This window comes from Diaporthe citri, assembly GCF_014595645.1.
Source record: "Diaporthe citri strain NFHF-8-4 chromosome Unknown scaffold_3, whole genome shotgun sequence".
NCBI classification, from domain to species: Eukaryota; Fungi; Ascomycota; class Sordariomycetes; order Diaporthales; family Diaporthaceae; genus Diaporthe; species Diaporthe citri.
Genome location: NW_025064848.1, coordinates 4,113,849 through 4,136,643, shown reverse-complemented (window position 1 = coordinate 4,136,643; position 22,795 = coordinate 4,113,849). Strand labels below are relative to the sequence as shown.

The 22,795-nt window shown below is 52.8% G+C and overlaps 7 protein-coding genes across 7 annotated transcripts; 1 reads left to right on the top strand and 6 right to left on the bottom strand.

Annotated features, from left to right (window-relative positions):
- Positions 1-114: 114 nt before the first annotated feature.
- INS49_008711 (uncharacterized protein) lies at positions 115-2,030 on the bottom strand (the record flags this gene model as incomplete). The annotated part of the gene is made up of 4 exons (XM_043169450.1): positions 115-390; positions 455-886; positions 1,613-1,746; positions 1,802-2,030. 4 exons carry the CDS (start codon positions 2,028-2,030, stop codon positions 115-117), a joined length of 1,071 nt encoding a protein of 356 aa, XP_043027130.1.
- Positions 2,031-2,588: 558 nt separating this feature from the next.
- Positions 2,589-2,988, bottom strand: INS49_008710 (uncharacterized protein; the record flags this gene model as incomplete). The annotated part of the gene is made up of 2 exons (XM_043169449.1): positions 2,589-2,680; positions 2,751-2,988. 2 exons carry the CDS (start codon positions 2,986-2,988, stop codon positions 2,589-2,591), a joined length of 330 nt encoding a protein of 109 aa, XP_043027129.1.
- A 574-nt stretch (positions 2,989-3,562) lies between these two features.
- INS49_008709 (uncharacterized protein) lies at positions 3,563-4,704 on the bottom strand (the record flags this gene model as incomplete). Its single annotated transcript, XM_043169448.1, has 2 exons — positions 3,563-4,049; positions 4,124-4,704. 2 exons carry the CDS (start codon positions 4,702-4,704, stop codon positions 3,563-3,565), a joined length of 1,068 nt encoding a protein of 355 aa, XP_043027128.1.
- Positions 4,705-6,220: 1,516 nt separating this feature from the next.
- INS49_008708 (uncharacterized protein) lies at positions 6,221-10,914 on the bottom strand (the record flags this gene model as incomplete). The annotated part of the gene is made up of 10 exons (XM_043169447.1): positions 6,221-6,479; positions 6,560-7,325; positions 7,406-7,622; positions 7,693-7,862; positions 7,940-8,005; positions 9,200-9,258; positions 9,321-10,009; positions 10,072-10,358; positions 10,425-10,755; positions 10,828-10,914. The coding sequence occupies 10 exons, from the start codon at positions 10,912-10,914 to the stop codon at positions 6,221-6,223; spliced, it is 2,931 nt and encodes a 976-aa protein (XP_043027127.1).
- Positions 10,915-13,451: 2,537 nt separating this feature from the next.
- On the bottom strand, positions 13,452-14,010 carry INS49_008707 (uncharacterized protein; the record flags this gene model as incomplete). The annotated part of the gene is made up of 2 exons (XM_043169446.1): positions 13,452-13,583; positions 13,657-14,010. 2 exons carry the CDS (start codon positions 14,008-14,010, stop codon positions 13,452-13,454), a joined length of 486 nt encoding a protein of 161 aa, XP_043027126.1.
- An 843-nt stretch (positions 14,011-14,853) lies between these two features.
- INS49_008706 (uncharacterized protein) lies at positions 14,854-16,737 on the top strand (the record flags this gene model as incomplete). The annotated part of the gene is made up of 2 exons (XM_043169445.1): positions 14,854-16,427; positions 16,608-16,737. 2 exons carry the CDS (start codon positions 14,854-14,856, stop codon positions 16,735-16,737), a joined length of 1,704 nt encoding a protein of 567 aa, XP_043027125.1.
- A 956-nt stretch (positions 16,738-17,693) lies between these two features.
- INS49_008705 (uncharacterized protein) lies at positions 17,694-22,507 on the bottom strand (the record flags this gene model as incomplete). The annotated part of the gene is made up of 3 exons (XM_043169444.1): positions 17,694-20,495; positions 20,574-21,613; positions 21,703-22,507. The coding sequence occupies 3 exons, from the start codon at positions 22,505-22,507 to the stop codon at positions 17,694-17,696; spliced, it is 4,647 nt and encodes a 1,548-aa protein (XP_043027124.1).
- Positions 22,508-22,795: the final 288 nt, after the last annotated feature.

Here is a 22,795-nt window from a genome sequence, read left to right as displayed (position 1 = left end):
CTTTCTATACACACCCAGTCTCACCTTTTCTTACTGTGAAAATGTTTCCTTCTAGCAGCCTTTTCGCGAATATTTCTTAGACAGAGCCCGAAGAACAAGGTCTTCCACCATTAATTATACGTCCAACTTTTCCGCGGAATGCAATCTGGCGCGATATATCTTGTTAGGCGGGGCTTTCATGAGCCCGTTGGGCCAATATCTCTTATACGGCTTTTCAGAATCCTCCGGGTGAGACACCATCTCTGCCCATCTCTTCCCTGCGTAAGCAAGCAGCAGAGTCAGGGCTGTAAGCGGAATCGTGACCTCCAGCCACCTGTTCATCGCAACTTGTGAGAAGCTTCCCCCAGACTCTTGCCCCTGATATTTGATAACGTCCGTGCTGAAGAAAGTCTGGAGAATTTTTACTATTAGCACAATTTGGAAACAGAAGCAGCTACCATTTTATTCCACCTACCGATGTGAAAGTGGCAGGAAGATAGACCAGGGTGACGATAGCCACAATCCGAACCACAATCGCCTCGCTCTCCATGTGCTGATTGAGTCGCTCTAAGCGATGTTGCTTCACCATCTCTGTTCTATCTGTGAGGGTCTTAGCGAGAGCTTTGCTGCGATTGACCTGGAGCTGAAAATTATTGATGAGGTTGCCTAGGTCATTGCTGAAGACTTCGGTGTCCTCCTGGCATCTTGAGGCTGGTCCGGAATCTGTCATTCGGGTTAGGCGTAGATAGAAGTCGGACAAAGAATTCATGATGTCGATGTTCGAGCTCAGCACCGTTACCGCCTCGCTCAATCGCTCTTCCCACAGCAAGAGGTCTTGGATGTCTCGAGCCGTAAATAGATGATGACAGGAGCTCTTGCCCGTGGGGCCGATCACAGCGAGTCTGGTCTGCAAATAAATTATCAGATCACGTGGCTCTTTACAAACTAGCAGTACTGAAATGAAAGCCTCGGAAGACTTCTTGCTGATGTGTGAATGCTGACAAACAGGGACATCTCACCTCCTGCTGAATGGTCTCTTCCAGCCATTTGATGTATTCTCGCCAATCTTCTGTTGCCCAGTGACAGAACAAAAGATGTACGGACAAGCTGGATCGGAAGCATTCCTCCGGCGTCTGAAATGCACGATCTTCAGGTCGCGCATCCTTCCCGGTTAGTTCCTTGAATCTTTCGTAGAGATCTGTGCGGCCTTTAGTAACAATCCAAACGCTTTTGCCGCTCACGACATCAAAGCGATGATAGACAGCGGCCTGCCTGATTGAAAACTGTTTGCCCACCAAGTTTGACAGGTCACTGTGGGTACATGTGACGCCTTTAAGGTTATAGCACAGCTGGTACTGTCTCCCGGATCGCCCTAGCGGAGCGATGCGGTGAGACGTCCTACTATCGCGAAGACTCATTTGCTCGTGAAAACTGCCAAAACCAACATCTCTTTGATCGATTTGTCGTCCGAAGATGAATAGATGGTCTAAGTAATCGGGCATGACTTGGTGGAAGGTGAGAATTTCCACAAGCATTGACCGAGTGATCCTCAGACGAGAGCGTGAATTCTGCCCGTAAATGTATCTTGGTGACATTGGTCAACTGAATTTGCTTTTTCATATGAAAGGCGTACGAACATGAAGCGGCATTTCGGGTCTTGCTTCCTGACGGTGACCATCGGTTTCTTCTCGTCTTCGGGGTGAGCAGTCTTAACCCCAAGCCACTCGTCGAGGTCTTCTGGGGAGTGTATATTGCGCTTTTCGACTCCTGATATAGCTCATCAGTTCTTGCAATTGTGTGATGGCCAGGAATTTGAGCAGACCTTTCCATCCTCCATCGACATGTTGGACCTGCAGGTCTCGGAATGGCACATCAATCTTGCTTATGTCTCTCACACAGAGATCATCCGCTGCGTCATCTAGCCTTCTCAAATACTCGGCAAGAGCGCTAGGGTATGTGCTGATGGTCCTCTCAACGACATTCATTGGATACGATTCTCTATCGATGTACGAGTCCCGAAAACTAGCAGGCAAATCATTCCCCGAGGCCATGGTGATTAAGACAATTGTTGATGACAAGATGGGATGATAGTATGTTTGACAATGTTTGTTGCTTGCCAGCTACCGACGTCGGGAGAGTCATTGTCAAATACCATGAAATGACTCCCCTAATACTACGATAATCGCGGCGAAGCGATGCTACACAACCGATAGCAAAGCAGGTTTTGATTTTTCAACTTGTTCTGTGTGCCTTGAACTTCGACAGGAGTTACATGGCGAGGTACTCATTACACAGCCTTGAAACGTAATTGTGAGATGCGAGCTGCATGATACAATTCGCCGTTGACCGACTTGTACATATTTCATTCGCTGCCGTCGAGCACAAGCTCATCTTCAGACCGTGTGCACAAAACTGTATCGTACAAGGACGACCCTGCAAATTTTCCGCTCAAAGAGTCACCACAACCGTTTTGCCATAGCCACTGAATTATGCAAGAACCCTACTTCGAATCCGAGATTGAAGGTCGGCGTTCAGACGAGCCTTGCTCGGCCTTTTCACTCGAGTCTCTCAGGGCACTGATCTTGTTCCTCTCTTCCTGAAATAAATTCTTAAGCTAATGGTCCATCAGCTTCAATCAAATATGACAAGGCCTTACCGATGTCAATGTTCTTGGTACCACGAAGGTCCAGAAATCGTTGTTCTGGGCATATGTCAGTGAACACACCACAGCCGTCGTCTAAATGCGGGTATTCAAGTTACCTTGGACTCACGGAAGTCCCAGCCCGGAAATATAGTGTCAAGGTAGCCATGTAGAACGTCCCAGTGCAAGTTGGCATAACAGGACACATGATCCTGAACAGGTTCACCCTTTTGCACAGCCTGAGCTTGGCCACGTCGAAAAAGGCTCCAGACGCTCTTGGCTTCCTTTTGCGTGTTTACTGTCGCCCGTCTGGTGGTGCTCTTCTTCTCTGGGGGGTGTTTTTGTTGATCATGCTGCTGGTCCGCCATCGTTCTCGCTGACCATGAGAAGTGGCTCTGTAGGTCGTGTGAACTGGCAAGTTGGCATTCATTCCGTCTAAGTGGTCACAACGAACCATAAATAGAGCTACATTGGACCCTCGAAACCACTCATACCCAAGGGCCCCGTGGGACCATATGGTTTCATCTTGAACTGATGCATCGGGCTGCATCCTACCTGTTGCCTGATATTGTGCATGGGATTGCAAGCTGGTGACCACGGAAGCAGGAGAGGTGGGCCAATTACACACTCTACCTGCGCACCTGGTCGGCCCATAGCCCGGCTCCGCCATTATGTTTACAGTGGCACAGCGGTAAGACGAATTTTGACGCCTTCAATGGTGCTACGCGGTGCAACTGGAACTTCACAAATGGTGACCATTTTCAGTATGCATGACATCACAAGAGGTGGCACCAACGACTGCCGAACGTTGGACTTTGCACCCTGGGCCGTCTCAGCATGTGGAGGGTCTACAAGGTGGTACGTGGCTTGGATGTTGTTCAATTAAATTCTTTTCAAGATTGGTCAAGGCACATTGGAGTGATAACTCTTGAGGAAATCCGCCTAGATGTCATCGTCAAGGGGGCTAAGACCCTGCGGAGTACCGAGGCGCATCTCGTAGTAGATCCTCTGCCTCTCAATCTCATCGCGGTCAGCCATCCACTTGCCAAAGGCGGTGGGGTCCGTCCCTGGCATCTCAAGGATCTGGGGGTACTCGGCAGGCTTCGGCGCATCGCTGCGGACGCCCCAGCCGCCGCGGATGGCCTGGTACTCGTTGCTGAGGATGTAGCTGTGCAGGAGCTTGGCGCCCTCCGGGTGCGGCGCGTCCTTGAGGATGGCGCCCGTCTGGGGCCACGAGACGAACTTGCCCTCGACGGGGTGCGACACGTTCAGGGGCGCGGCCGGGTTGAAAACGCCCGACGCGGTGAAGCTGGCGGCCCACTGCGTGTCGTTCTGCGAGAAGACGGTGCGTGGCGTGCGGGTCCCGCGCACCCAGCGAGGGTTTTGGGCGATGAGCTTGTCTAGCCAGGCACTGCCATGTTGCTCTTCACTATTGTGTAAATGAAAGTTAGAATATGTAGGCATATCGGTTTGAGGGGTGGCAGGTTGATAAACATTACTTACATCAGAGTGAAGGCGAAGAGGACAGCATCATCGTCATTAGGGTATGTCAGGACGAGCTTGTCCTTGAATTCCGGCCGAAGCCAGTCCTCCCACTCGACAGGGGCCTTGACACCCGGAAGCTTGGCCGAGTTCCACATGCCAGCCCAGGCAATGATGAACATGCCGTAGTAAGCGGCGGTATCATTGGGCTTGAACTCGGGCTGGATCTTGTCGAAGCCGAGAGGGGCATATTCCAGGAGGGAGTCTTCAGATGCCCAGCGGGGAAAGTTATGGAGGGTCTGGATGATAACACTGTCGACGTAGACATTGTTGGCCGCAATCTGCTCGTTCACACGCGTGTCGTGATACTTGGAGAGGTCGACGGTGACGTTGAGGGTCATGCCGGGAAACCGCTTCTCGAAGTTGGCCTTTAACGAATCCTGAGAGTTACGTTCGTCACCGCCATGCCAGAGCGTGACGACGCCGCCCTCGGCGAGAGCGGCTTGATGAATCTCGTCGAGGGTGCGGTTCTCCGTCTGGCCTGCGGCGTTGACCAGGGCTTGGCTCCCCAGCAGGGCGAGAGCGAGGAGTGAGCGAGCCATGGTTCGTTGCGAACTGGGATCTGCTATTGAATAGGCCTGAAAGAATGACTGAGTTGGCTAAATTACAAGAATCCCAAACAACTGAGGAGTGAAGACGAAAGCACTCATCCCACGATGTCTCACGACTGCGACTGCTTCCTTTTCAACGAGAGCAGCGTCAACTCCACCTGTGGCGCCATTGCGCCCTTGGTGCTGGCCTTCTCTGAACACATACCAGATTTGGGAAGGGCTAGGGAGGCGCGCGCCCCCCGCTGGGGAGAGAAAATATAATCTGTGATTTGCATCTATCCACCGTGTTCTGTTGGTGTGGATGACTTGCGGCCCAGGACCCATGTAGCCCGGATCCTTAAAAGGAGGTTAAATCATCCTTCTGGGGAAGGTGCAGATCGTCCTGGGCTGACGGCACTGCTCGTCCGAGCGAAACAGGGCCCATGATTGATGCTCTCCTGCCAATAGATTGGAGAGTGGTAATTATGGGTTAGAAAAGAAGGAGAATCCCGTGGCTCAGCACGGCATTGGTGCCGAGTCAGGCAGTAAAGGTGGAGGATATTCCAATCGTCGGCTAACCGCACGAGTCCTTGATTCACTCGCAAATTTCGGACCTTGTGTGTCACGGTAAGTCGAACTGCCGTCGGGACTTCATCGTTAGCAATCAGGATTTGCATGCGAGTTTTTGCAGGCCGCGGCGCTGGGCATAGAGGCCGACAGGGCAGGTGATGTTTTGTGTGTAGGGTCTGCCCTGGCAGTTGTGGCCGCTGTGGTTTTCCACTTGAGGCCACTAAGTGCAGGAAAATCCCGGTGATCCACAGTAGGAGTGTTGTACTCCGTATTCTGTACTGAATAAGGCCACGGCCCTGATATACTATAGTGGCACTTGGCCCGATGTTGCAACACAGGGGTCCCCGCACTAGGAACCGTGTGTTCTCTATTTTGACATCGGTTACGTTTAGTAGTATGTTTATGTGTGTCTCTTGTTGCGAGCCCAGAGGCTCCAAGTGTGAACTGATGAGCTCAGCTAATACTCCGGGGTAGTGAGTACAGGTGCCAATTCAAATGTTCTGGCTTGGTTTGCCAAGGTCCGAAGAGGACGCTGCTGCCAACTCGTCTTCTCGTCCACCAATGACCATGAACGATGATAAGCGCAAGTTCGATCACTTGTCCCCAGGTCAAAACAGCAAAGCACAAGAGTGACACTAGAGCCAGGTTAGGGGGTGCCGAATTGGCTGCTGTGAGAATCTTGTCTGCCAGGAGTCTGACTACAAAGGCAGTCTTGCAAGCACCATCGTTACCGTCAGATGCGTCCTACATGGTCATGATTTTGTTGACATACACATCTGTCATCTGTGTAGTTCTGGCGATGTACTAGCTGGAACGGCACGTCGGCAGCAAGACAGAGCGACCCACACTGATACGAAGGCCCAGTCCATTGTACAAATGCATGCAAACAAAAACAGACATCTGTCATGAGTACAGCTCCTACAAAACTGTGTACGGAAGTTCGCTACAGTGTCCGTCCCTAGGATCCCTTCTGGGTAATTCCATTTGTCCAGTTGAAGAGTTCCTTTGGATCCCACCTGGACTTCAAGGCCCGCAGTCTGGGAAGTTTTCGCTCTGAATACCAGGCCACCTGGCCCTCATCACCATGGGCATAGTTGACGTACACCTCCAGTGAACCGTTGTTGCCGCCCGTGGCCACCAGCTCCTTGCGAGTCGCCTGCTCAAACTGCTCTGCTACGGCCGCAGAACTTGCGTCAGGGAGAACAAAGGATATGAAACTATGTTGATTACAATGTTGGTCATCTTTGGTGTCGACACAGCCCTGCGGATGATGATGAGCAAGGACAAAATATCTTACACGTATCCCAGCGCGTCGCGGTACGGATAGGCTGTAGCCTCATCCGGTACCCTCATGGTGATGGTGTTGGGGAATAGCTCGAGGACGAGGATCGAGGCAGCGAGAGTCGGGTTCTTGGCGTAAAAGCTGTCAAACTTATCCACGAGGCCTATAAAAGTGGCGGCGTCGAATTTGTACAGGTTCAACCCGAGGATCGAGTGGTTGCCGCCTTTCACGCAAGCCATCGCGCCGACTCCGAAGCGGTTGTCCTTGACCAGTCTGTTCCACGGTAACATTCCCACGCTCTGACGCAGCGGGTTAAGGGCAGTAAAGCGTCGAACACATTCCATGCCTTTCTCCTCGGGCCCCACGTAGATGGCCGACATCATTGGCACGGTTTGCTGCGTCTGCCTGTCAAACATGATGGTGCCGAATACAGAGAGCTCATCGGGCTGGTCTTGCGCCAAGGAATTGACCAGGTCGAAGATGGCCTCTTTTGAGGAAGCCGGGTAGACAAAGTCGCCGTTCAGTGCCATGCCGCCGTTGGTTTGGTCGTGGATCCGAAATGTCGCCGATGTCACAATGCCGAAACTCTGGCCGGCCCCGCGGAAACCCCAGAACAACTCGCAGTTTTCATCCTCAGAGGCACTCACGATCTCTCCAGAGCCTGTCACGATGGTGGCCGATTCCAAATCGTCGAGCAGCAGGCCATGAACTCCTTGGTACGGCCCGATCCCACCGCCAAGGGCGGCCCCAAGCACCCCAACGCAGGAGCAGGAGCCGGTCTCTATGCGAGGAGGTCTCAGCTTTCTGTGCCACGGTCATACAGCAAAAGGATTAGGAATGTGGTATTCGGGCGCAACTCACGAATCTCCTTCCCCGCAGCATGCAGCGGTTCGAAGATGTCATTAAACATGACCCCTCCGCCAACTGTGAGTCGATTGTCTATCGCGTTGACGTGAATGTCTCGGAAGAAACCAAGATCGATTCCAATGCCTCCTCTTATGGCGCCTGTCGTGTTGGTGTATCCGTTCCCGCCTCCTGTCGCTAGGAAGGGAACGCCTTGCTCACCAGCGTACTCGATCTGCAGGAGAAAGAATGAGCCACTAGTTAGGAGATAGAAGTGTGGTTTGGAGACGGACGATTTTCTTTACGTCTTGGTTGCTCGCCGGCTTTGCGTATACCACATAATTAGGCGCCTCGAAGGCATTCCAACGCTGTGTGATATTGAGAGCGCTGGTGCGGTCCGTATCGTTGGCGAGTACAACCTCAGAAGCAGGCGACAACATCTGCTTTAGGTCGCCATAGATGGCCGTTGGTGATGCTGGAGATGCCGGATGCTGCTATTAGAGACACGGCAGGTAGCAAAGCGATGGGAAGAGGGCACGGGGCTCAGCTTACCGGAAACTCTCGGTGTCATGTTTGCCAGAAATACCACAAAGACCAGAAGCGTGGCTAATTCATATGCTGCCGGGATCATCTTTAGCAGGAAGGCGAAGTACGTACAGATTCTTTCTGAGGCCAGGTGCCGACTAGCTACTTATATCCCACAACGTCCACAACGTCCAGAAAGCCGCTAAACCCACAAAGTCCGCCCATGCATGTCAGGGAGGAATTCCACACCATTTCGATCCTTCCGTGGCACAGCAGGTAGACTTGGCAGATTCATGCGTGTTGGTTGCCAGGTTGCAGATACTCCAGTCGAACTCCCACGTCTCCGTGTGGTATTCTGGTTGGCTCCTTCTTGGTTCAGCAGAGGATAAAACCAACACAAAATCACCACCCAATGAGACTGAGCCTTTAGCTTGGACTGCAACTAAACATCATCCACCATGCAGTCAGCCCAATATGATCACACCACAAGGGGTCGGAAGATGTGGAGACCCAGCGGCGAGGACATGCTACATTCCTATACACAAGGTTGAAGCCCACCCTCCAAGGCCTTTTCCATTCCTTAGATTCAACTCTGATCGAATCATACTGTGACAGGACTTGACTCAAGACCGATATCTCGTAGGCAAGAGAAATAGATCCAGGGTGGCCAACATCATCTCTCCTCCTTCTGTGAAAGACCTTACTTAAATAGAAGGAATAAATCCTTTGGATAAATGTAGCGAGTCTTCCTGATGCAGTATCTATGTACGTATTCAGATAGTCCGCTTGAGTTGTTTTCATCAAAGAAAATTCAATTAGTTCAGCATTTGGCTTTTGTCGTTGGATGGCTAGCACATGTTCGCCAAACGACGTTTTCAATCTTTTGATGTTCTGGGAGCCGAGGTATGCCATTCAAGACCAGCAATTTATTGCGTTTTCCAAACAGATTTGGCAGTCTGAGTGTGCTAAATATCTGTGAACCCATTGCCTGTGCAGGTTGTAATACTCAGACGGAATCATATATATTTGCCATTAATAGACCTCCACGTCCGTCCCCTCCACTGGATAAGAAGGATTGGAATGACACAGAACGCAACCGTCACTGTATACGTTTGTGTCAGATATTATCACTGGCTCGTGGAAAGATATGATCATAACGGTCCATCCGGCCGAGGCTGTCTATGCGACGCCAGACCTTCAAGAATAACTTTTGACGTTCTTTGCTCCAAACAATCGTTGCGAAGAGACAGTCCAAGTTGGGTAACGAGTGAGGCGAGATGAACTTACTGGCAACTGCAATGCCTGCCGTTTCTCTGTATCCAACCTCCTCGATACTCTGTGGGAACCTTTTGGATTCGTCAACATCGTGGTATGCAGAGGGAGACGCCCAAGGTTCAATAATACATACCAGAAGGGTCCGATGAAGCCCCATATCTGACGTACAAACGTTATAAAAACGCCGACACTCGCGGCGTCCTGTCGATAACAATCCACAGAGTAGGTCACGAGCACGGTAGTAACGACTTGGTTACCCGCTGCCGCAATGCCCACTCCGATCAGCGGCGTGACGTTCCACGTGTGGCCAGCGTTGTAAAGCTGCACCAAGAAGACAACAACACCGATGACGCAAAGCACGAAGCCAAAGTAACTCAGCCACAGCCGGTACTCAGGCTCGGGGCTTCTACCGTTCAACTTCCGCCGCCGCATGGACATCCAGAGGTCAGACATACGGCCACCGATCTGCTCGCCGACGATAGTGCCGACGATGACGGATATCATCTGCAGGCCGTTTTGCTGGGTGTTGAAGCCGAAGAGCTCGGGGAACAGCTGCGGGATCTCGATGGTGGTCATGATGCTTGTCCACAGGAACTCCATGGCGTAAGCGACGGCGGGCAGCAAGACGCAGGGCCGGGCAGCGTATGCCAGGGGCTCGACGAAGTCGTACCAGGTCATCGCGGTCTTGTCGATTCGGCGGAAGCTCATGTATTGCTTCTTGAAGTCAGCCTTGTTTCTTTCGTCTTCGGGTGCCTGACTACCGCGGATATAACGAGACTCTGGGCCGAAGAAGAAGTAGAGGATGAGTTGGACGGCGTTAGTCTGTGCAAGATAGATGGTCAGATATTTCGTAAGCGGGACCAGATTTCATGAACGCCACCTACAATAGCGAGGATGTAGTAAATCCACCGGTAGCCAACCCTCAGTGCAACAAAGCCAAAGATGAAGGGAGCGACCGGGACACCCAGCGTCACAAAGATGGTCCATATGCCCATATAACGAGCTCTCTCATCCTTGAAGAATGTCTCAACCACAACGCCAGACCCGATGGCAGCAGCAGGGCAAATAAAGAAGCCCACGATGGCACGGCACAGACACATGGTTGCGTATGAGTGCGCATTGGCGCAGCCAATGTTCCCGACTAGACTGCAGATGAGCGAGATCATGAAAACTGTTAAACTTGGTTAGAGAACAGCAAGAAATCGACGGCGTTTTGGGGGCACTGTGAAGGACTGACTGGGTCGCCGGCCGTAGCGCTGAGACAAGGGCCTCCAGAAGAGAGGAGCACCACCAAGGATCGCAATGACCAAAGATGTGAGATAGCTGGCGGACTGGACCTCGATTGCAAGGTCTTCGGCGATATTCACAAAGGCGGCCATGATGGCCGCCGCCGTGAACGTCGCCATCATGGCGTGAAACGCGACCAAGAACAAATTCGTGACCTTCTTCTCCTGTGACCAGTTGTAGGGATCTGCATCGCTCATGTCTGGAATAGGGTCCAGGTCCAGAGTGCCATGCCTCTGGAGGAGGTATTCGCGGTGCTCATCGGAGAGGTCGTTGATTCCCTCCTGTCAGATTTCAGTCCTTAGTTTCTCGCACACGACGATGCGTGCGGATTAACATCGTCAGCAAGAACTTACACTATACTCTGTCTGAATGTCTCGAGGCCCCTGAGCCTCTTCCAACTTCGCCGATGACGGCGGTGACGCCTTCTCTGTGTTGCTCATTGTGGATATCGGCATTGGTGTGGTCGGGGTTCAGATGGAAGGAAAGCCACCAAGAATGGATGCAAGTCAGAGAGGTAGTGGCGAAGGCTTTCCAGAATGGAAGAAATGAGCCAGCAGGTTAGTTAAACAACTACTCGGACTTCATTTCGAATCTCCGAGGCAATGTCTGGAACTGTGAGCCACATCACGTCTCGGCTCAGCGGGATATGCCACAGAGCCTCAGCGATGCAGGTCAGGGGTCGAGGCATGCCCATCAAGCTGTCACTAAACACAGACAACGGGAAACGTCTCCCTCAACCAAAGTCTAAAGGGTTGTATCCGGGATACCCAACCGCCGGGGAAGGACCGACGTACACGGAACATGGGGGAAGAGATCCACGCAACCACAGTGTCTAGGGGTTTAGTCCAATCCCGTGAGCCACTGAGGCAGGCCCATCGCTAGGGTGACGATATTCTGTGGGGAAGAGATGGGTCCCAGGGTTGAGCATTGCTACGGATCTTCACGTATCTGGCCTGTAAGTGGACTGGAGTGTCGCAAGGAGGGTGCAATCCAGCCAAGCCCGCATCATCTTGGCCGCTAGCGACAGGACCCATTGAACAAGGCCCAGTCTAACTGCCTCACTGCCGTCTCGCAGTTTTCCAGAGGGCACCTGTGTGTCTGTCAATCCTGCTACATCGAAACCAACGGCTTCTAGTACGGTAAGGCCTCGTCTGAGCTAGTTCACCTTGGCAAATGAGACATAAGCTTTCGCTTCATAACCAAGCCGCTAGATGAGCGGGACGCTGGGAGCCTCACGACTCGGCGTAACTAATCTAGACTCTGGGCGCACAGATTAGGTTCACGACGCCCCAGAGATCTCAAAGGCAAGCATTCTGGATCATCAAACTTCCGGGGCAACCCTTTTCGGGAACATGGGGTGGAACTCTGGGTCCCCCCCCCCCCCCAACGGCCCCGTATGCACAGCAGTAACCCACCATTATGCTGCGGGATGTGGGTGGATCCCTGAAGCTTAAACCCGGTTCATTGTCTCCACTCAGTGCGAGGGAGAACCTGCAATGACAACGATGACATATCAACAGGCGGATTTCCCGGGGCTGGACTGACAGACTGCAAACGGATTTCCCGAGAAATGAAGAGATAATGCAGTGGCATTCGCGCATCTGAGGCATTTATCACAGCCATGTGAGCGGTCTGCAATTTGAGACACAGGCTCAACGAATTTGCTCCGGTCTTTGCAGAAGTGTCCTCGAGAAGACGCCGTGGAAGACATCACAAACGTCAGCGGGTGATCTGCACATGCTTCGACTTCTCCAATGACTTCACTGCCTCATGTGAAAGTGGTCCTTGACAAGGGCTAACCCCGCAGGTTGCCGCTCGACCGGACATCATTTGAAGGTAGGGCTGCCAGGCAGACAGATCTCCGAGTGTCTCGTCGCATTTCCGCGTTCCACGATTTTGACGCGTGTCTTTTGTCCTGACAAAAACGGCCGATCCTGCATACATAATTACCTGCTTGCATGGACATAAAACAACGATGTCTATACTATAAATCGACAACCTACGATGAGACATCTAGACTCCGGTCCGCCCTCTGGCGGTGCATGATACGAGCCAGCACCAGTTATAGGCCCCCTTGGCACTGGCCATTCTCGACCATGTGCAGCAGTACCTTGGTGAGTAGTGAGGTATGCTCATGTTGCTGTACATCAGCGAATCCTCTTTCGAAGCCGCAACGCCATGCCGAGAAGCGACGTTTCTCTCAAAATTCCCAACCGCACAGACGCGAAAAGTCGGCGTTATATGTCGCCAGATCTGACCTGTTCCAAAAAAAAAAAGGATCATATGATCATCGATGTATAGAGACTAGAAACCGGGCGCCCAGGTCTCAGTTTGGCTTCCCTCGCATTTCCAGAGCCCCCGTCATGTTGGAGGTTACCCAAGCCTTCACAACAAGACACACATTTGTTGCTACTCTATCTGCAGCCCACGTGTGTCTGTGTCTGCAGTGATTATATGAGGCCCTCGTGTGCACTCGGACATATTTAATGGGCTTGAGACCACTGAAATCCACTTGAAGCCCTCCTCCATAGCCAATCGTGGCCCCTTCACAGATTTTTCATTTCTAATATATTTTAATTCGCTTAGTTCTCTTCTCTCTTGTCATCCAAGTTCGGATCTGTGGAGAATTCAGGCAAGTCTTGCGATACAAATAGTCTCGGTGGTCGTGCATCGTCGGTACGTATTGGTTACTTTGTTGGCTGCATCAGTACTCCCGAGGAGCAGTACGGGTGCAATTGCTCCAAAGCGACAATTGCGCATCAGTACCTTGTGTAAGATGGCAGATGAAAATCCATTCAGGAAAGGGCTAGTGATTTTGATTAGACTATCAGTCGTGGCTCTGATCTCTGCCAGCTATCTAGGCAGCTTGATGAGCCATTTCGGCTTTCAAGAGTTTTATGTTCCTTTGTTCTGGACAACTACGAAACGCAATTGCACCAGCCCATTTGGAACTCAGTGTTTATATTGTCCATTGCACTCATGAATGTCTTGATATCGGACGATCATTGTAGTCTCTGAACTTGTTCGGGTCGACAGCGGAATGAGTACCAGTCTGTTTGGAGGCGAAAGGTTGGATCGACCCGGTTCCAAGCGATTTCTTTAATGGATCCTGACGAGAGTTGTAGAGTTAGCCAAATCCCACAGAAGAGCTGCGAAAAGGACTCTAGGCACGGAGATCTCACCCAGAAAGAGACCGAAGTGGCGGCGTCTTGAGTAACAGTTGCTGAGGCTGTCAAGGTGTAGATGGAAGAGCCACTCGAGACGACACATCCAGCGTCAAGAAAGAACTCAGTCATACTCTTGTTCTCAGTTTTTGTGGTGGTGATAGTTTCTAAAGGCACGGTGATTGTAGAGGTAGCGTAGGGCGGATTCGTGTCAGAAGTTACGACTGCTTCATACTTGACAAAGCGATCCTTGATCTCGAATGGCTCGATGTTCACGCGGGCATTAGGATGATCGCAGTTCTTCCCAGAACTGACTGTCTGGGGGAGAAAAAGGCTCAACAGCAAGCCAGAGACTAGTCTTCGAAGCGTCATGACGGACGACTTAACAAGGGAGGCGCTGGTTCGAGCTAGATTTATGGGACCGTGTTTTCTGTCACGGGCATTCGATATAGCTCCAGCAGAGCAAATCCCCGGTGTGTCGGACCGATAGAGATTGAGGCAAATTTCAAGCAATGTGGAAGGCAACCTCTGTGTAGAGTGAGGAGTCTTCCGTCAAGATCTTCTTTGAATGATTTTGGATGTCCATACTCTGAGGAACAACCATGGCCGGTGCGAAACGGCATCATGTTGGATGATTTCACAAACAAAGGACGACGACATCACTCTGCTGGCAGCGGCACGCCTGTAGCCAACAAGCATTTTCCAATCAATTTCGGTGTGTGCTGGTAAGAACCTTTGTTCCTTGATATTTGGTTTCATCACAGTTTCTTTCTCTGAAGTTTCCTTCTTGGAAGAGACGAGGGCTGGTGCAAAGATTCAAAAACTAAGACGGGAAGCAGAAAGTCCCGCAGCTTCCAACTTTCCCGCCTTCTCCCGCGTGCTTGGCGTTCCGTGTCGGAGTGCCGGGTTCCAGGATTGGAGTCGAGGCACAGTCACTATTCAAGCCTGGTGCCACCTCTTGTGACACAAGAAAAAGTCATCAAAAATGACGACATCCTGGATCTCAACGTGCGCTCTTTTGCAGAGACTTCATGAATCTCTATCACAGGTAGAGACGGAATTAATTTCTCCTTGGACCAAGTCAGCCGTCGAGCAGGATGAGCCTGGAAGCTACGCTTTTTGGCCAACTGGGAATGTCTTGCCGGCCAGATCTGCAATGCGACAGCCCAGTGAGGTGGGTCAGTTCTGAAGTTCGCCTCAAAGCTAGCCCGACACATGGGTGACATCCAAACCCCACGGGGAAGCGTGGGGAAGATCGGACAATTGCCGAGGACGGGCAATCGAGGCTATATCATCACTCGTCATTTTCACCTGCTCCCTCTCTTTGCCTCGACCGAAGAGTCTCGACCGGATCACCTGCTCGTGTTTGTCTGCCAGGTCGTCACGATGGGTTTCTCAGATGCCATGAAAAGTCGGAGCGACAGCTCTGCCCAACAACAAACCCCACAAACCCCTCCGGACTCCTCGCCCGCACCTGACCCCGACATCAAAGACGGAGGCATAGATGCGATACATCACGAGGATGCCGTCGTCGCCCCCGCGGCATCGAAGAAATGGAAGTGGCTCAGCTCGTCCGCCGCCGCGGACACGGCCGCGACGCTGTTTGACGACGGGTCTGCCGAGCCCTACGGCAAGAGCGACGAGAAGCGCCTCGTCCGCAAGATTGATTTCATGATCATCCCGTACCTCGCCGTGTGCTACGCCTTCTTCTACATCGACAAGACGACCCTCTCGTACGCGGCCATCTTCGGCATTCGCGAGGACCTGAACCTCAAGGGCACCGACTACAACTGGCTGTCGTCCGTCTTTTATTTCGGCTTCCTGGCGTGGGCCCTCCCGACAAACTTCCTCATGCAGCGGCTCCCACTGGCCAAGTACCTGGGAGCCAACATCTTCCTGTGGGGTGTTTTGCTTATGGCACAGGCTGGCGCGCATAACTTTGCCACACTGGCCGTTCTCCGCGCTCTGTCTGGGGCAGCGGAGGCCTGCGCAGATCCCAGCTTTATGCTTATCACTGCAATGTGGTATACCCGACGGCAGCAACCGGTACGCATCGGACTCTGGTACACGGCAAATGGCCTAGGCATAGCCCTGGGCGGCCTTCTTGGCTATGCGATAGGGCACATCCGCGGCGCCCTTCCGAGCTGGAAGTACGAGTTCATCATCATCGGCGCCCTGTGCAGCGGATGGGGCATCGTGCTGATGATCTTCCTCCCGGACTCGCCCGTCACGGCTCACATGCTGTCCAAGAGGGAGCGGCGGATCGCCATCGAGCGCCTCAGCGAGAACCAGACAGGCGTTGAAAACAAGACCTTCAAGATGGACCAGGTCGTCGAGACCCTGAAGGACCCGAAGACATACTTCTTCTTCCTGCTCGCCACGGTTCAAAACCTGCCCAACGGCGGCATCTCAAACTTCGGCACGCTCATCATCAAGGGGTTCGGATTCAGCACCCTGGGCACCACCCTGCTGCAGATGCCGTACGGGGCGCTGATCGGCCTTTCTATCCTGAGCTGCGTCTACCTCAACGACTACTTCTGCACAAGGCTCCAAAAGAACACGAGGTGCTGGTTTATCATACTCTACACGCTGCCCAATATTGCTGGCGCTTTTGGGCTGCGGTTCGTGCCCACGGATCAGCACATTGCCAGGCTCTGGTGCTACTACCTGACGGGACCGTACAACGCTTCCTTCGTGTTGATTCTCAGTCTCGTCACCGCCAACACAGGCGGGCACACGAAAAAGGTGCTGACGAACGCCATCATGTTCCTTGGCTACTGCGTTGGCAAGTGAACTCCCTCAACCAGGAACAAGATCAAGATCAGACCACCCCTCTGACACAATCAACTCGCAGGTAACATCGCGGGACCATTCTTCTTCAAGACTGAACAGCAACCAACCTACCCACTTGGAATGGCCAGCATGATCTTCTGCCATCTCGCATCGGTAGTCCTGATCTTTTGCTTCAGGACCATGCTCAGCATGGAGAACAGGAGGCGGGACAGGATCTCGGGCAGCCAGGAGCAGCCGGACCTGGACGAGACTGCGTTCAGCGACATGACGGACAAGCAGAACCCGAACTTCCGATACGTGTACTGATCGCCTGCAGCCTCTTATAGACCAAGCATCCGTCAGATAACACGGTCGCTACTAGGCAGCTTTTATACTAAATTACTGAACACGTACGAAGCAAGTTCATCTCATGTCCCACCGTACCATGTGGCTCTTCCCCGTGAAAATTGGCTCGTGTCGGTGATGTTGTGGCAAGGAAATGTAGGCACGTTTTGAACGGCTGACCGGTTGGAAAACTTTACACCCACTCCACCCTTGAAACTCCTGCCTGTAGAACGGGATCCCCAGCCGCACTGCAGTCCCAACTACAAGGTCGCGGACAGCAGCAGGTTGGTGATTACGTGGTTGTAATTACAACTTCGATCAGGAAAAGGGCATCGAGACGCAGCCACAAGTATCACCTCCGGAATCGCGATAATCACAAGCACAATGAGGCAAATCACGAACGCATAAACCAAAAGTTGGTCGGTAGTGTATGTCATTCTCATTCGCATTCTCCTCATCCGAAGATCTTCCGCCCCATGCCATCGTCTATCACTTTGCAGACCATCCGTCTTAACCATCCTCTAAATGACCTCGAGTGATGTGTGTGTGTATGTGTGTGTATGGGGGAGAGGGTAAACCAGACTCGTGACAATGCAGTCCCATCCTCTAGTGCCGCTATTGACCCAGACTTGGATGCAAATCCAAGGATTACATATAAAGAAATAAGAAAGGTGGGGGGGGGGGTTGTGGGTATGTAAATAATGAAAAAATTCCCAAAAATCTCCCCGGCCATCGTCACCGGCCACAACAGTAATCCAGGTTGCGGTATTCCCGGCTGTGGCACATATGCCCAAATGTGATATCATATCCCCATGACAAGTATTCCCCTGAATATCCATCTCACAGAAATGGATCATCTCCACGTGCTTTTATACAAAATTAAAACATCAAGAACATTACGTTCGCTTATTCTTTTCCTTCCTCATATCACTTTTCTCTTACTCCTTCTTAGCCTTCTCCACCTTCTTTCCCTTGGGCACACGAGCGAGGTAGTAAACGCCGAGGGCGGCGAAGATATTGAAGATGATGTACGCCCAGAGGATGCCAAAGTTCCTCCAGCGCTCTGAGTAGTATGTACCCACGTTGGCGAGGAAGGTGTTGGTGTCGGAGGTGGGGCAGAAGCTGCAGTCGGCGGTGGCGTTGGGCTGAACGAGATAGCCGCCGGCGACGCTCATGTAAGGCTCGAGGTATTGGTAGCAGGTCTGGCCGTCGATGGGCTGCAGAGAGAGAAGCTCGTTGGACGCACACTCGACGAACGTGTTGGCCACCGACGCCGACAACATCCCGCCTACTAAATACGAGAAAGGCGACACGCGGTACATGAAGATCCAGAAGCGGGGGAACGATTTCGGGTTGGCGAGGACACCGCAGAAGATCAGGCACAGCATGAACAGCAAGTTGGCGATGTTGCCGCCTGCCTCGGCAGTCTCAAAGCCTGCGATCACCAGGTCCGTGAAGGTCGAAGTGAACAACATAAAGGCCAGAAGGAACAGGAAAACGAGGGCGCCGCGCTCGTGAACCTGGTCTGCGGCCTCGGCGTTGCGGTAGAGACCGACGGGATAGTACCAGCAGACGAACATGATAACAGCCATCAAAGAGTTCCACGGCAGCTCCACTATAATCTGTGAGAGCATGAAAACCTTCCAACTGTAGACCTTGGAGGGCCGCTCGCGAACTTCGTAGAGGGAACGTTGGACAACGAAGTGAGGCATTTGCTGTTGGGTGAGCTGGCCGAAAATGGTAAGGATGTTGAAGATGGCGAACATCTGGTTCTGCAGACCCTGAACAGTGTTCGGGGCGTTGAGGAAGACAAGACCGATGAAGAGAGAGATACCAGTACACAGCGCCGCCTTGGAGTAGATATAGGACGGAGTGCGCCAGTACTGCTGGAAGACACGAAGGACGACCTCTTGAAGCTGCTTGCCGAAGGGCGCCGCGAACTCGCGGTAGCTGGTTTTGTCGTGAACCGGGCTGGATGCTGCGTCGGTTTTGTCACCCTCAACCACAAGTCGCTGCAACTCCTTGTGCACGTCGGCACATTCGGGGCTTTCCTTCCAGGTCTTGAACCAGTCAACATCAGTGTGCGAGCCCGGAGCAGCACCAATAGCCTCCAGCATCCATTCAGCCGGGTTAGCTTCGGGTGGACAAGCATGTGCGCCGTTGCGCTCAAAGTACGAAGTCATGGTCTTGGAGTTCTCGCCGATCTCGCCGAAATAGACGGTCTTGCCACCCCTCTGAAGGAATAGGAGCCGATCAAAGCGCTGGAAGAGCATAGCAGAAGGCTGGTGGATTGTGCAGAGAATAGCTTGACCGCTCTTGGTAAGCTTCTCCAGCAGATCCAAGATGGCCCAGGAGGTTTGAGAGTCAAGACCAGAGGTAGGTTCGTCAACAAACAGCAGCAGTGGGGGCTTTGCCGCAAGCTCCACGCCGATGGTCAACCGCTTTCGCTGTTCGACGTTGAGACCTTCGCCAGGGACACCGACAACAGCATCTGCGTACTCGTGCATGTCCAGGAGCTTAATGACCTCATCAACATAGGCGAGTTTCTCTTCACGAGGTACATGAGCAGGTTGGCGAAGCAGAGCGCTGAAGTTGAGGGCTTCGCGAACGGTGGTTGTCTGGAGATGGAGATCCTGTTGCTGGACATAGCCAGTCTTGCGCTGGAAGGAATTGTCGCGAGGGTGCCCATCGACAAGCATCTCGCCGGTAATGACACCCATCGAGGTTCGATCGGCCAAGCAGTCGAGAAGTGTTGTCTTACCGGCACCCGAAACTCCCATCAGAGCCGTCAGTGTGCCAGGCTTGACCCAACCGTCCACATGGTCCAGAATCTGCCTGGTTTCGCTCTTGATCTTGACCTCGTAGCACACATCCTTCCAGTGAAACACGCTGGTTTGTCGTTCGATGAAACCGGCCTCCTTATCTGAGTCGCTCGGGTCGTGGCGGGCGACGATGGGAGCTGACCCGATAGTCTTGCCTCCTTCGGGATCGTCCTTCTGCTCCTTGAAGGCCGCAGGCTTGTGGCCGCGGCGGAAGACAAGCACTTCGCCCTTGGACTTCTTCTCGGAGACAAGCTCGGCAGCGATCATATAGGTGAGGAGGAAGAAGGCCGTGAAAGCAATCACGATCCCGAAGTTGCGCCACTTATTAGATGCGTAGTACCTGAATCCAGTGTTGATGTAATCGTCACCGTTCACAAAAGTCTGATTCAGCTTGGAACCAATGGCGGAGCAGACACGATTCGATTCTCCCACGTTCGCGTATATGGGAATCTCGGGGGTCGGTACGTATTGCGTGCAAGTGTAGTCGCGGTTGTGGAACTCGTTCACCATCAAAGCTTCGAAAGCATAAGCCAGTGGGTCGAGGTAGTTCAACCAACGACACCAATCCAGCATATAATCGATTGGAATGACGAAACCGCTGAAGATGACCAAGTCCAGGATAATGAGGGCGGCTGGCACCATGGCTTGTGAGAGGGTTCGTGACGAGGACGCAATGGTTCGGAAGATCATAGACATGGCCAGCGTTGTGACGAAACAGATCAGCAGGAAGAAGAAGAATGGTCCTGGCTCGCGTCGTAGGTTTGTCATGAAATACAACGCGAGGTTGAATATGATGGAGTTCAAAACCTTGTAAGGTAGATCGCACATCATCGACGAGATGGCTTCGGCCGATGGGTGGTACATGGCATACCGGGCGTGTTTCTCGACAATTGGTCGCTGTGCGTACAATGTCAAGATCTGGCAATGCCTCGTTAGTATCCCTGTTCTGAATCAAGTAGAGATGTCGCCGAAAGACAGGCGTGAGTAATTTCTTACCTCGAGAGCGGAAGCGAAAGCGTTCATGAGACATGCGAAGAATAAGAGAGCACCACGTTGGAAGAAGCTGGAAGTCGTCATCTGGAGGTTGTAGAAGACGCTGGCAATGATCAAAGCCATGATGAAGTTGCCGATCAACATGCCAATGGTCAGACCGGGGTCACCACTCAGTCGTTTCCAACCACGCCACAGACACAGCTCCACCTGCTGCCAGTAGTCTAGGGTGTATGGTGACTTGGGGCGTTGTCTCTTTGACTGCTGCGCACGCTTATGGGCGCGGAAATGTTGAGCATCGGGGCCGTCAAGTGGGTGAGAAACCTTGTACTCCTCGATCTCGTCCTGCAGCCTCTTGTACTCGACGCTCTCCCTCCAGCGGGCGGCGAACTCGTCAGGCGTCCTGGGCGCCTTGTCCTCGAATCCAGGGCGCACAATACGTTCCAGAGGGCTCGTCATGGAAGTCAAGAAGTCAGGAGTTGTCTGCCGTGGGGGACAGTCGAAGCCCAAGTTAATGAAGTACTGTCGTGCTTCGCCGGCGGGACCAAAGAAGATTTGACGGCCCTCGTAAAGGACGACTGCCTTGTCAAACAGATCGTAGGCAGTCTGTGGGGCCTGGTAGATGGAGACGCACGCAGTGCTGCCGAAGAGCTCGGACTGGAGCCTCAGAGTCTTGCAGAACTCGATAGCGTTTGCGGAGTCAAGGCCTCGAGTCGAGTTATCCCAGCATTGCAAAGGCGCTCCTGAAAGCGCTGCTTCAGAGATGGTCACACGCTTCCTCTCTCCACCAGACACACCGCGGACGTACTCGTTTCCGACACGAGTGTTGATGGTATGAGAAATACCAAACATGGCCATGACGACATCCCGGACGTGGTTGGTGAAGAGATGCTTCGGTATGCCGCCTGGCAGCTCGCGGGGCGCACGTGCTCTTGATGCGAAAGTTAGGGTGTCGCCGACGGTCAACATGGGGAAATGAACGTCGACTTCAGCAGTGTAAATCGCCTCGCCACGGTGATGCTTGTGCATTTCCTTTGCGGAGACACCTATTGGACATTGTTAGTTTTATGATTCTGCCACAGTGCATGACTGCGGCTCGCCGAATGATTGGCGGGTAGCCGGGGTTCTCACTTACCCTGGTAGTTGAAGTAGGAAGAGTCCTCAACGTATATGCCGTTCATCTCGCCCGAGATAGTCTTCAGGAAGGTACTGCATCCAGATCCAGGGGGGCCCAGCACCACGAGCATCTCTCCCTTGTGCACAACACCGTCGAATTTCTGCAGGATGTCGATCCTATTCTTCCTGGCACCACCCAATACACCACGCACCATACCGGCGACGTCCAGCAAGATGTTAGCAACGTCCTTTTGGTAGTCGGTACCAGCGCCGTAACCGAAGACATTGAGGTTCTGGAAAGCAATGCCGCTGGTGCGGAAGCCGTGCCCCTCGCTAGAGACTAGCTCCACGACGTTCCTGGCCCAGGCTCGGGCGTTAAACTTGTCGCCATTGGGGTTAAGAGGACTCTCCGGGTCGTTTGCGTGCTCAGCGAAGGGGTTTGCGCCGGTGATGCCCGAGGCATGGGACTTGTTGGTGTACTGCCTCGCCAGGTTTTGGACCATGCTGGACCGGCGAGCCTCAGCTACCTCGTCATCGTCGGTCTCGCTTGATGAGCTGGCGGTCTTCTCGTTGCCGGCGTCGGCCTTGGCGGCTGTTGTTTCCATGTCGTTGGTGGAGGTGGTCTTTTCGTTCTCGTTCAGGGTGGTGGTGGTGTCATTGTTTGGGGTGGTCTTGGTTGACGGGCGGCGCGAGCGAGGTGCAGGGGCCGCCGAGGTATCGTCGCCGCTCTGTTCGTGAGACGTTGTCCTGTTGATGGGCATGCCGCCTGTCTGCGCGGAGAGGTCGTAGTTGCCAAAGGCACCACTGCCCGCTGTGAAGGACATGGTGTTGGCGATACTTCGCCTCTAAGTCGCAACCGAGCGCGCCACACGTGCAGTCTTATGATCTGATCCAGAGGCAGCCGACTACAAAGTTCTGCTGGCGCCTATCAGCGGAGAACTGGATCGTACGGTGAGATGAAAGATGTTGTACTGACGAAAGCCAGGCAACAACTTACTGAGCAATTGTGTGTTGTCGGGTGGGACGAAAATAATGTCAGCCAGTCCAGTCCCAATGCGAGCCTGTCTTCGCCTCCCGTCGATATACAGTCAGTCGACGTATGGAGAGAAGGA